The sequence below is a fragment of the Thunnus thynnus genome, chromosome 9, assembly GCF_963924715.1.
Source record: "Thunnus thynnus chromosome 9, fThuThy2.1, whole genome shotgun sequence".
Lineage (NCBI taxonomy): Eukaryota > Metazoa > Chordata > Actinopteri > Scombriformes > Scombridae > Thunnus > Thunnus thynnus.
This window is the reverse complement of record NC_089525.1, coordinates 27,808,974-27,822,009: the sequence shown is the minus strand read 5'-3', so window position 1 is coordinate 27,822,009 and position 13,036 is coordinate 27,808,974. Positions and strand designations below refer to the sequence as shown.

Genomic DNA, 13,036 nt, shown 5'->3' with positions numbered 1-13,036 from the left:
CAAACTTCTAATCTCCCAAATGCCTTCAGCAAGACTGTACACACATTTGGAAAAGACAGAAAAAAGGTACTCTTGTTAAATTAGCCTTTTTGAATGAAGTAGAAGATGTAGTTTTACATGAGTATGATGTAAAACAAATGCCTGGAAGTGACATTACACGAAGAAATGGAGAGGAGCTAGGCTGCCTGTGCTTTTGTTGTGTAAGTTTATTTTATCCTTTGCTCTTGTGCAGTATTTTCTTAAAAGCAATTTATCATCCCAACCAATTACAGGCAAATAAACAAAGCATAGAGCAATAATAAAGAAATAGAAAAAGTATTTATAGAAAAAGTTCCTATGGAGGAGTAGAACTTCTGTTAACAATATGGAGAAATACTTCCAAAGATGTGCACTCTTCCTAAAATCAAAATACTCTGAGAATAGATAATATTTTGGCCAAGCAACAAGCATCTATAATGAGTCTATGATAAGACAAGCATTGACATCATTGACAACTGAATCTACTGTAGTTCTTGTTTTTCTCTGTTTCAGCAGTCGCCATCCTGCACCATAGTAAAAAACAATGTGCAAAAACTTGACCAGGAGTTGTTGCAGTACTCGTCTGCCAGCTTCTTGTTGTCAGGTTGACAGGATTTGACAGCTCTGGGCGCGGGCTGTGGAGTGGAAGGCAGGGCAGTCATCCTCGGTGCATTATGGAGTCTGAAATTAGCATCTCTGGCAGCTCTTCTGCACATACCTGCCCTGATCAGCGCTTTACTGTCCTGGCACAAATTCTTCTGCTTCTTCAGCGCCCTGGCAATTTGCTTCCAGTAAAGTCTAACATTGGAAGCGTACTGGGGACAGACGGCCGGTCTGGCAACATAATCGCAGCTGAAGCTCCTGTCTCCCTTCTTACAGGTGACACTGAGGGTGAAGAGATCCTCACCTGTTGCAGCCCAGGTACACTCTGACTTGTCTTTGGTGACCATTTTCCCCTTAATGGGCTGTGGGGAGAAAGATTTAGGTTGGCGGCTCAATTTTATCCCCCTGTTCCTGTCTTGTCCTCTATCTACTCTCCCCCTTCTTCCCTGGCTCTTCTGACAACTGCTCAACATCAACTGATAGGAGATACAAGCCAGGACCAGCAGGATGGTGAAATTGGTGAGGAGAGCCATGAATCCAGCACAAAACTCCCTGCAAGAGGATAAACTGAGATTTAAATATCTGACCTCAAATCCCTTTCATTTCCCTTCTCAAAAAGAACCATTATAATCCCATATTAGACCTATGTGTTAGAATAAACATTAAGATATTTATGAAAATTAATATTCTATTGTTTAAATGAGCTGTTCTTTCCTTTTTCTCCTAAAACGTTAAGCACTTTGAGCTACACTTTGTGTATGAAAGTTGTCACATAGGTCTTATATAAATGAAGCATATTATGATATTCTAGAGATGACACAAGCAACGACCTGAAACAATAAACTAACACTTATTGAAGTATAGTCATTACAAAGTTATGTAGTAAAACACTAGATTAAAAAACAAATCAATTTAAAGGTTGGCTCTTAAGAAATTCAATGAAACCTATTGGAAATACCCCTTAAGCCCTTTTAGTAAAGCCTTGTAGCACTATAACATATATTTATACAGTGAATATTAAAAATGTACATATATTATTGACATTTTTTGGCTACAGTCAGCACAGACACAGATACAGTTGACTAATCCTAATCCTACCTTGACTAACCTTAAATCCTTTTAGCAAGATTATATGAATTCAACAGAATTTAACATAGAAACGAAAACAAAAATATAAATATAAATACAAATCTAAAGCAAGATAATGTCACCACAAGCCCTAGAAAATTTATTTTAGGAATAGTAGGAACATTAAAGTGATATGTGTCACTTATAAACTCAAGGGCCAACACACACACTTCCCAACAAGTCCCAACAGTAATACTATAGTAATGCAAAAGTGACAACTCATTAAACTGACTCCAGATGAAAAGGTGGTGACTCACCTGAAGTTTTCAGAGTAAACTTTAGTTCGTCGTCTTGACACCTGAGAGCTGAGAGTCGACTTTAGCTGCAACTTGCAATGTGCTGCTGCAGGATTACCCCACCCCTTTACACACACACACACACACACGCAGAGTTTACAGTTTAATGAGTTTAGACTCAACCAATGAAAGGGTTGGACAAATAATCCTATAGTGCTTGTATTATGAAATTATTTTTGTACATTTAAAATCTTGTAGCAAGTAAAATTACCCTTGAAATAAATAAACCCAGAAAACGACCTTGATTGCCAGCAAAGACCACTAAATTTACTAAAAACTATCACAAACGCGTAATAACATAACAAACTCCTCTACCATTTCATTTACTTTTAGGACATCAGCTCCTGTGGCAATTTCTCATCAAGATCTTAGAAAAATGAATGATTCTACCAAAGGCAGATGCTTTGAACTTGTATTTGTGTTTAATACTTTAATACTTGTAAACTTTTATCAGAATTATGTTGAGATATCAGGACTAAAGGTAATCTGTTTCAGCAGATTACCTGCTTTACAGTAACTTTTAAGGAATTTCTTTTTTCCTCACTGGACCATCTGTTAGTACAGTGTGCCCAGGAGAAAAGGACTTAAAATATCTTGCAACGAGCCACATGTATTTGCAAGATAAAAACACAGAGACTGTAGTTGGTGTTGGTGGTCTCTTTAAGTTACACAACAGTGACACCCAATGGTATAATGCGGTACTGCAGGTGGCTCTTACAGTTTTTAGGATGGTGAATGAATGGTGACATGATGGTGACACGAATGGTTCAGTAGAGACCACAACTTCAAAACTGTTCATACTGTCAACTTAACCAACACACTGCTGGGTACGGAGGTTCATTTTACACATAAATCCTTCCAGCAAACACTAACAAAACAACTCATGTGTCAATTAAAAAAACCCCACTGAGATTAAAAGAACAGGCTGTGTATATGTGTTGTATTGTGTATATGTTGTTTTTTAATTGTTGATAGTGTAAGAAATACGTATATTCTGTAAACAAACATTTCATTACAAAATACAGTAAGATTTGTAGCTTTTTATATAGAATATATGCCGCAGGAAAGGTTTCAGAGGGCTTTATTTTTAATAGCTTGTTTGGTTTTTGGTTGAATATAGATGGATTTCAATGTGGTTATGATTTGGATAATTGCCCATATGAATACAGTTTTTAAAAAACTTAAGAGTTTTGATGTGAGTATGTAAGAATTTGCTAAATGGGCTGCAGATCTATTGAGTTTTTTTGGTTGTTTGTGTTTGAGTAAGTTAAGTATTTAGGAAATTTAAAGGCTGCAGTCATTGAAGGCATTTTGAGTGAAAGCAATGCAAATGTTGTCACAGTTTGAGCCATGATTGTTGCTGTTGTGTAGAGTTTTTTAAGAGTTTTGAAGATGCTCAATAATGAACCATGCATGTAACTAATTGTAAAAAACTAATAATACAATTTATTTATAGAGCGCTTTTCAAGGTACTCAAAGACACTTTACACAAGTTAAATTATTTGACAATTGACATTATTGTATTATAGTGTTGTAAAGCATCCATTATTTATATAATATCTCACTAGATTCAGTAACTTTCACATTTTAATGCAGGATTTTGTAGTTGTTTTTTCATCAAAATGGAGCAATAAAAGATAAAAGAGCACATCAATACAGAAGTACTGAGAAATAATGTTTATTTACTTCATAAAAACATTTTAACATTCAGTATTTCTTTCTGTCAAATACACCAATGCAGAAACCATTGCCTTTTTAGGCCAAACGAGGACCATCCCCAACAATGTAATATTCAAGGTAATGTTAAGTGATGCAAGTAGATTATATACAAGTAAAAAAACATAAATACAAATAAATGACACCAATGAGTTTTTTGTCATGTCAACATGTTGATGAAAAGATTTTTAAAGTGGTACTTTTCTTGTACCATTTCATACTCTAGTTTCATAGCCTATTGTGTGAACCATTTGTTCTCACATGTTTACGTCAGGTAGTGAAGTTCTTCCGATCATGATTTTTGGAAGGATATTTAACCAGACATTTCAGAGTAGCTCACAGTGGAAGTTGATGCTGCATGGTTCACTGAGGAATCCTGTGCCAGTCATGGCAGTACCATCCCTCCCCTGAAGAGAGCGCTACACTTCTTCTACCACCACTAACAAACAGCTGGTCTGGAATTTCCCCCCAAGGGCAGCTTTAATCAGACATCAGAAGTTATCTTCATCAGAATTGTAAATCTGTGAATATAACAGAAGGGGGGAGATGCATATGTGGTTGAAAATTATGTGCATCAGTAACATCTTGAGCAAAGAAGAGAAAAAAAGTTTCAGTTTTGCAGAGTGAATGCTGGAGGCACTCTTGATTCACACACACAGGAACCCTCATTCCACTGCAGTAATCTTGGATTAGTCATAAAACAACATAATAAATGCAGTGTGTGAATAACGAAGCCTTGTACTGCTGCTCACCTTCCTCGTTAATGCCGAAACAAACCGATGATGTAGGTGCAGACACCTTGAAGTGACCTCCAGCAGTACTGCCGAGCCATCCTCTTAGGAAAGCTCTCCACAGTGGGTGCTGTTGGCTGTGGACTGGTTTGCTGTGAGGTCTTTACTCTTGGTGAGACTCGGATAGATTTCGTGGACGCTTGTCTTGCTGAAGCAGGCCTTGTAGATGCAGGTTGGGGCTGAGGTCTTGCAGGCTGTGCTGCTGCTGGTCTTGATCCCGTAGCCTCTGACCATGACCGGGAGAAAGAAGCCGATGAGAAGACCATTTGAGAGTCGTTGCTTGCCTTCCTGCACATGTGAGGTTTGATGACCTTGGGAGCCTGGCAGGCATTGTGGAGCTTTCTAAGACCCCACATCATCTGGACGAAGTAATGCCGAGGGTTTTTGTTGTAGGGGCTGCACGTGTAAGGCTTCCCCAAGTACTCACACCAGTATGACCGCTTGTTGCTCTGGCATGACAGCCTCAGCCTGGTGTATTCCCTATGCCCGGTGATCATCATGATGCACAGATCCTTGGCCTTGGTGTTGAATTTAATGGGATCGTCCCAGATGTTTTGTCTCCTGCTGCCGTCGCTCTGAGCCTCGGCCGGACAAAGGCAGCAGGCAAGCAGCAGCAGAGCGCTGGCCTGGGTCCACATGGTGTCAGATGGATGCTGAGTGTGAGAGGAGGAGAGTGGGACTGCTCAAGCTGAGGGTCCCTCCTGCTATTTATTCGCTAAGCAGACAAAGAGGGAATTCAGGATACAAAAAAAGCAGTCAGACTAAACGAAACTTGATGAACAGGAGGAGGAGGAGAGCAGCAATAACATCAGATAGAGAAAGCAAGGGCCACATGTCAAGCCAACTGAGATGTTGACAGTGGTACTCATGTTTATTCAGGTTTTATATAACTGAAGTACATACTATAACACATGAAGAAATTCCTGAAGAACTCAGGTATGTCAATTGCATCTCATATAACAATTTTTTAGCGACCAGTCTGTTGCATTTACTTGCCAGAGGGTTAATATAATCACGCAAACATCACAGTTCTCAGTAATTGTTTTGCTGAGTATATCTCAATTAAAAAGTGGCATGTCTGGGAATACACTCATGTAAACGAGCCCCCCGAAGTTCTTGCTTGTTTTAAAAGGCAGTTAGAGCTCTCAACCATGCAGCATAACCTATCATTTCTCTCCAAACATAAACATAGTCAGACTTCACAACCACAAAGAAACGTGAGTAGAAGTCACTCACACATGGCGGGCCAAGATCGGTGCAGTGCATTGAAAGTAATTGCTGTGCCAATTAACAGAGAACAAGAAATGCCTCTATAATACTGGGGTGGTTGGGCATGGTTATCAGGCCACAGGGGGGTCAGAGAGTGTGGGGTGGGGTATGTTTTAAGTGGCTTTATTTTCAGGTCTATCTGGAGAAAAAGGGTCTCTTTGTGAGAGAGTCAGCACATCCGCAAGTGGTTTAAGTTTACTATGTGGACTGAAAAGAATACAATTTTCAAAAAACATGATGAGTTTTTCATTTAAAAACACAAATGAGTAATTTCTGTAAAAAGCCACTGTTTTTAAATCAAGGACTCAACACAGCCAATATATCCACAGGTATTTGAAAGAGTTTTGTAATCAGTCTCAGTTTTGGGATGAAGATTCTTTAGTTGCAGTCCCACCTTTTTCTATACACCAGATTAACACTGTTTCTCTTAAAATCGTCCTCCCCTCCCCCTTGAGTGTATGCATTCCCCTGAGATTGCAGCATATTCACCAGCACACTTTGTGTGATATAGGTATCTTCCTTTGTAAATGCATAGTACAGTATGTTATCCACTGCTATGTATAATATTTAATTCAATACAGCTTCATTTTTCCCTATAGGGTAATTGTAACTATGTGGGATAACCCACATGAAAAACTAGGTACTTTTCCTCAAAGCACCTTCAAATGTATACTTATATGGTATTGGAGGTCCTGGTGGTAGTGTTACTGTATGGCTCCACCCATCAACTTAAAGATGAATTGTACATAATGTACAACTTGTGCAGAACTCAGTTAAAATCTCAGAAATAGCCATTCAAACATAGTGCTTGATGTGTAAGTAAACACAATAAAAAGTCTCTGAACTGCTGCTTCTGTTTTTGACTCTTTTGTTGCCATCTGTCCCTTATACTTGCCTATTTAGAAGCAGGAATGAGTTGGCATGTGGTTTTTCTGGTGGTGTTTGGTCACATACTGTTTGGTGCCTGAGAAAACCTCAGAACGAAGCTTTTGGAAGAAGATAATAATCTGCTATTTAAAATAGCTGACCAGTAAAGCAGCCCAGTGGGTTCTGGCCAGCAGTGGCAGCACCACACAAGAATGTGCAGTTTTATGCTCAGTTCTTACACTATGAGCAACCTGATTGTCTCTTGTTAAGTGTTTGTTTAGCATCAAATGCACTGACAACACATGCAAATACACACAAGGGAACAAAGTGTGCAATCTCTCTTTCATCCAATAAGACCACACACATAGAAACAGTGCTTATTTTTTTGTTTCCTTGTATGAAATAAATTAGTTTGCTGCATGCATTTTTTTGCCTTACCACAAAAAACCTTTAAGTTCTTCTCTCATTTGCATCAAATATTTAAACCACATTACCCAAAAATGCACTGCCTATTAAAATCACTATTACTGTAAGCCTATAAAAGAACAAAGTCTTTGATAGTTACTAAGATGTAAACAAAACTGGAAAGAAAGACAGTGAAATAACAATGAAATGAAATCCAGTGTTTATTCACAATTTATACACTCTCTTATCACCACCATTACCACTTAAAAAGTTCCTTCAGTGGCTTCATCAGAGCCCAACTTTGGAGCATCACAGTTCAAACCAGTTACCACGATCTGTCCTGACGGCATCAATCCAGAGTTTGGATACAATATATCTGGTTTAAGCACTTAATAAGATCATATCTTTCTTTCCCCAAGATGCGTCACATTCAGACTCTTGCAAACAAGAAAACCAATGATAGTCCTGACAAAGTGAGCCCAAAATGTCTGTCTTAACAAGAACTGGGTATTGAAATGAAACAAGAAAAAAGCTGACAATTTATGCTAATTGAGGCCATTTTGAATTTATATCACACTGAGATTGAGACTTTATCTAAGACTAGCAGTATGTACTGTATACTGCATATATACACTTTTACTATATGCTGTTTTATGTGTTAAGCATACTTTATATGAAGTTTATAGAACAAGAGGGCAGATAGCTTTCTAGCTGTGGCTATTAGCTAACTAGCCTAGATTGGTAGGTAACGTAAGGGTAGGTAACACTGCACTTAGCCCTGGGCTATCCTTAGCTCTGGGCTAGCAGTGTGAAAAGCCCTAAACATACATTAGGTATCTATGTGTGGCCAAAAATGTTGTGCAAAACTATGAAACCTGTGGGTTACTCCATTGGATTAATGACATCAGTTAGGTTGTCAATGTGATATAAATCAAAAATTGTCACTATAAGAGTTTTCAAAAGTTAAAAAAAACTTGATGCTAACGTTAGTGGATCAAATAGCTAGCATCAAAGTTATTTCAAAATCCTGTCAGCACTTTCTTAAAATAATCAAAGTGAGAGAGAAAATTGAAATCTATTCATTTCATCCTGATGGCAATTTTTGTCTTGATTCAATATAAGATCAGATTTTTTAATAAATGCTTAAACTTTGTGTTGTTACAGTAAGCTAGCTTGTTCTGCTATTGAACCGTTGGCGTATTCAGAGACAATTAGCTTGACGAGTAAAATCCAAACTTTCATTTTATTTATGAAAATGGATTATTTCTTAACAGTGTGCATCAAAACCATCAGCTCTGTGAACCATAAAGTGTTCTACTGGGTTTCTATTGTTTGATTGATAGTGCTCACTTGTCCCATGGATGGATTGTCTAATTTTTCACCATCATTACTACTGAAAGCAGCTGCAAAATACTCATCTAACCTGTAAACATGGAGGCGATGTGGGTGGGATAACTGGATTGGCTTGCCCAATGCGTTACAAGTTCAGCATATTATATCTCAGCCAACATCATCAAGCAAAACAATTTTCTTAAAAAAAACAGAAACCTCTTGAATACATTCACTTGTACCATAGTTTTAAATGTATCCATAGCTACCAGGGGGTTTATAAAATGCTGAAACAAAATAAGCACATAATTGATAGATAGATCACCTGAGACCTACAGTTAAAAAAAAAGAATTTGGCTTGAGAAAGTAATTCTCCACTTTAAAAAGTATCATCACTATGAAAGCAAGAAAGATCTCAGTAAAAATGTCATGTTAGTCAGTTCATCACGTACAGTAGGGAATCATCTATATGCCTGACACTTTTGTGTAAGTGTTTGACATATTAGGCAGATATGCTCTGACTTTATTATGAGATTCAAAGGGAAAATCCACCAAAAGTACTGTGCTCTATATTTAGTGATGTATCTTACATTTTAACATTATTTTGGTGTTTGATTGTGTATTGATTTTTTTTTCTCGCCTGTGATTAATGACCAAACTTCGATGACAGCATGCTGTGGTGAGATATTTCTAGAGCAGTTTAGCAGCTTTTCTGTTCTGAAATTATTTCAAATTACTCATTTTGAAAAGTGTAAATCACTCTTTGGTTAAACCTCTAAAGGCTCACTGATATACACAACCTGTGATGAAGAGTTTCATTTAGACGTTGTTCTGTTTTAAAGAATCACAAACTACAAATGTTGGGTACCACTGGTCTAAAACATCAGCCAGAACGAAGGAGCAAGGGCACCTTTCAACACTTACGCATGGTGAGACCTCAAAGAAGCAGATACATGCTGACAACAGCCTCAGTAGATCAGAATAAATTGCTGCAGCGAGCAATGTTTGTGCTCTAGTTAGAGGTGAAACTAACTTTTACAACTCTCAGAGACACACAAGTGCTACAGTTAATGTAGTAATTCCCTGCTGAGGTTGTTAAAAGGCATTCTGAGAAATGTAGGAAATAAACACCTGAGAAGAAGTAGACAGACATACAGTAAGTGACACAGGTTAAAGGAAATGGATATGATAAAAGACATAGTATATTAATGACGCATTAAACACCACAGATTGGTGATTTTTACCATTGTGAGAGCATCTGAGCGTGGATTTTCCCTTTGAAAAGCAATGTATCTGCCAAAATACCAGGGAGAAACATACTTCTGAAAGGCAACCAGTCATTTGCAATGTGCCCAAAATCAGCAAAGATGACAAACTTTCTTGTAATATTGTAAACATTTAAAGTCATGCTAAATTTCTTAATATTAATCACAAAAATCCATCTGGGAACAGCCTGTTTCTGTATTTCTACCATGTTGACGGAATCATCCAGTTCTCAGTCATGAAGGTACCACACACCCACCAACTCACACATCATGCTGCAGTTATAAAGGATGTGCCATTTCCAACAAACCAGTGTCTTCTCCCAGAAAAAAAACACATTGTATATCATGTTAATCTGCATCATTCCTCACAGGTGCTGTTGCACCTTTAACACAGGTTGTGCTGAAAGTGATTCATCCATTTTAAGTGCAGGAGAAAAAAAAGTGTCCTTTAGCAGCTTGTCATGACCTTCTGACCTGACTATTTAGCCAGTTTTCAAAAGCACAAACTAGTACATAATAATAAACAGGCATCACAGTTATTGTCATGTCCTCTTGCTGAACGTCTTTTCAGCATGGTTTTGTGTCTGAACAAATGTAAACGCAGACACAGGAGTCCTTTGAAAAATGCAGAACAAGCCTGGCTCAGATTGATGCTGAGGGAGAAGAAGTTTGATGTCCTGCAGGCAGAGTTTCTTGTAGGGGGAGGAAATGTTGAGAAGCAGGTAAATTGTTGTTGAAAACACCCAAAAGGTTTTGAATGTTCTTCTGTCGTAAGGAAACCAGCTTTTATTGAGCTTTGTCTGGTCCGAAGATTTGTGAAACAAACGGCTTGAAAATAGATGAAACAAAAGAACAAGCTTTGGTTACCCAAAATATACCATATGTATTTGCACATTGCTTCATATATTATTGCAAACAACAAAGTACCACTTTTACTGCTTATCTTATTATACTGTCAGGAAACTAAAAAAAATAAAACATGATGGAATAATCTCACTTGTTTCTAAAACTTTTCATTTTCTTGACATTAATTTGCCTTTTTTTTAGCAAACTTTTCCAACTTGTTTTAGGGAAAATTAGATTTCCAGACTGAGAAGACTCAAACCAAGAGTAAATTGCTTGTTAAATGGACATCTTAATAGCAATGGATCTCAATCTTGTATTCCTATTGATCTGGGAATCGAAACTCATTCTGCTGTCTCATTGCAACAGATTGAACAAAATGGCTGGAATCTCAAATGTAAAAATGTAAGAAGGCAAACTTACTATGTAGCATTTTAGTTCCAGTTTTCGAGGGCACTAGGAAGACAAATATTGGAGGAAAAATGAATTAGATTTTTTAAATTATTAAGTGAATAATTCAAAACTTACTGTAATACTTATTCAAATCTTGGATGGCCCAGGAGATTAATGCAGCTCTGGCTGGGTTGTGAAATAAAAGACCTAAAAGTGCCGTCGGTGAAGCTTTTGTGATGCTCCATCAAGGATTTTCTAAGACTGCGCTGAGCACTGAGCTTCTAAAAAATGTCACTATTTTTACAGTAGTCCTATATAACCTGCTGTCAATTGGGAGTAAGGCAATATACTCCAGATATTTAAAAGTTATATTTACAAATTATTATATCATTTGGGAGAACATGTAACATCATTTACTATGACATTTAATACATCAACAAAATTGCCATAAACAATTTCTTTACTGTAAAAAACACTGTGAATTTACAGTCTAAAACTTACATACTTGTCAAAATTATACTGTAGCTACGGCTGAATCTTAATTGCTAATGATGAAATTAGTTAAAGAGGAACTGTGTAACATTTGAAAGAAAAAAATAACCAATTTTTTGTTTTACATACAAAAAGCAGACTTCACGAGCAATACATTGCTACTGTACTTTAAATATTACTGTATAACTGATATTACTGAGTCAGTTAACGTGACTACATGACTTTTTTCTGCTTGTGCTACTGTTACACTAAATTTGAGCATTTACATTATCCTATAATTGTCAGTTGTGGCCACAGCGACCGCTGCTTAGAAAACATTACACTTTCTTTAAGATATATGTGATTAAACATTATTAACTTTTGGTGAATTTGGTGTCAATTGAGGTAAATTGTCGGCACATCAAGTACATTTTCCAATACATTTCCAAGAATTTCATTTAGAGATGCCTAATTTTCAAGAGTGAGATAGTTTTGGGAAATCATACCTGTTTATGCATCTTAACTGGATTTTGTCTATACTCTTTCATGGTATATTAACTGGTTATTGTGTTTACCCATTTTTGCTGTAACAATTTTAGGCTGCTTTTTTGGCCGGGAGATTTAAAAGGAGATTTTAATCTCAACAAGACTTTTACGTGGTTAATTAAAGGATAGAGATAAAAAAAAAAAGAAAAGATTCAAAGCAAATTACTTGCAGTGTGTAGAAGAAGAATAAGTAATCTGTACAGTAAGAAACAGGGAAAGTATCATGTGTTTGCAAAGCAATCGTTTTAAGGATTCAACTGAAAATAACAGTCCCAATAAAGGCATAAGGCAACTCAGACAAGCTACTGTTTGTTTTGTAAATTAGCCTTTTTTAGTACTAAACTACGTTATTCTAAATTAGCATCAAACAAAGCAAAAAATAGAAATTAGGGGTAATAAGCACATACAGCATTTCTTCTCTACAGCACACTGACTAAGCAGTCACAACTACTCAGACATAAATACCGTAAAGACATTTATGGTTCGTTAGTGATTCCAAAATTAGCAGTTCTCACCATGATGGTTTTCCTGCAAAGTCACTGTGAGCAGAAAAGCACTAAAACAAGCTGTAAAAAAGTGTTAGAGGATTAGTTTAGATGGGTATGAAAGAAACACAAAGAAATATGTTTAAAAACAGGAAGAGAGACGGACTCATGGAAGACAAACAGCAGGATGAGATGACATCTGTGAAGAGGAAGATTCAAAGGAAGTTAAATAAACCGGTGTTAGATAAAAACAGAGGTCTGACACGTTGTACCTTTCAGGAGCCAGAACAAGAGCCGGCTCTCTGTCACCAGTCGATGTGCCTCGGAGGAGCCGAGGCCCGCGGGAACCTGTTCATAGTATCATAGGTAGGGATGCTACCAGCACAGGGACACACACACAGGGAAAAACATTAACAGCCACGGACATAAAATTCAACAATCACCATTTTGTGAAGCCGTCACCTGCTTCTCTCAGACCTTTCATTTGGCAAAGAAGAGCAGGACGAGTGGTTCACAAGGCAGAGAGCAGAACACTTAATCCTCTGAACTGTATGGACTGTTAAAGGGGCAATAAGTATGTTTTTTCCAGTCTGAAAACACCAAATAATGAT

The 13,036-nt window shown here is 37.3% G+C and overlaps 3 protein-coding genes across 11 annotated transcripts in view; all 3 read right to left on the bottom strand.

Annotated features, from left to right (window-relative positions):
• Positions 1-496: 496 nt before the first annotated feature.
• fgfbp1a (fibroblast growth factor binding protein 1a) lies at positions 497-1,167 on the bottom strand. The gene has a single exon (XM_067598390.1). It carries the CDS (start codon positions 1,152-1,154, stop codon positions 528-530), a length of 627 nt encoding a protein of 208 aa, XP_067454491.1. The 5' UTR covers positions 1,155-1,167; the 3' UTR covers positions 497-527.
• Positions 1,168-4,521: 3,354 nt separating this feature from the next.
• Positions 4,522-5,190, bottom strand: fgfbp2a (fibroblast growth factor binding protein 2a). Its single transcript, XM_067598329.1, has one exon. The coding sequence runs from the start codon at positions 5,188-5,190 to the stop codon at positions 4,522-4,524; it is 669 nt and encodes a 222-aa protein (XP_067454430.1).
• A 2,106-nt stretch (positions 5,191-7,296) lies between these two features.
• The window catches only part of prom1a (prominin 1a), an 82,618-nt gene continuing 76,878 nt past the window's right edge, over positions 7,297-13,036 (bottom strand). For 6 of the 9 annotated variants that reach the window (XM_067599921.1, XM_067599926.1, XM_067599923.1 and 3 more), the window contains 3 exons: positions 12,698-12,800; positions 10,954-10,986; positions 7,297-10,515 (listed from right to left, as the gene is read on the bottom strand). In XM_067599921.1, coding sequence (XP_067456022.1) covers positions 12,731-12,800 — 70 coding nt within the window. In that variant the 3' untranslated portion in view covers positions 7,297-10,515; positions 10,954-10,986; positions 12,698-12,730. Of the gene's footprint in view, positions 10,516-10,953; positions 10,987-12,455; positions 12,507-12,697; positions 12,801-13,036 lie in introns of those variants that run through there. The other 3 variants (XM_067599922.1, XM_067599930.1, XM_067599929.1) reach the window with 3 other exon arrangements.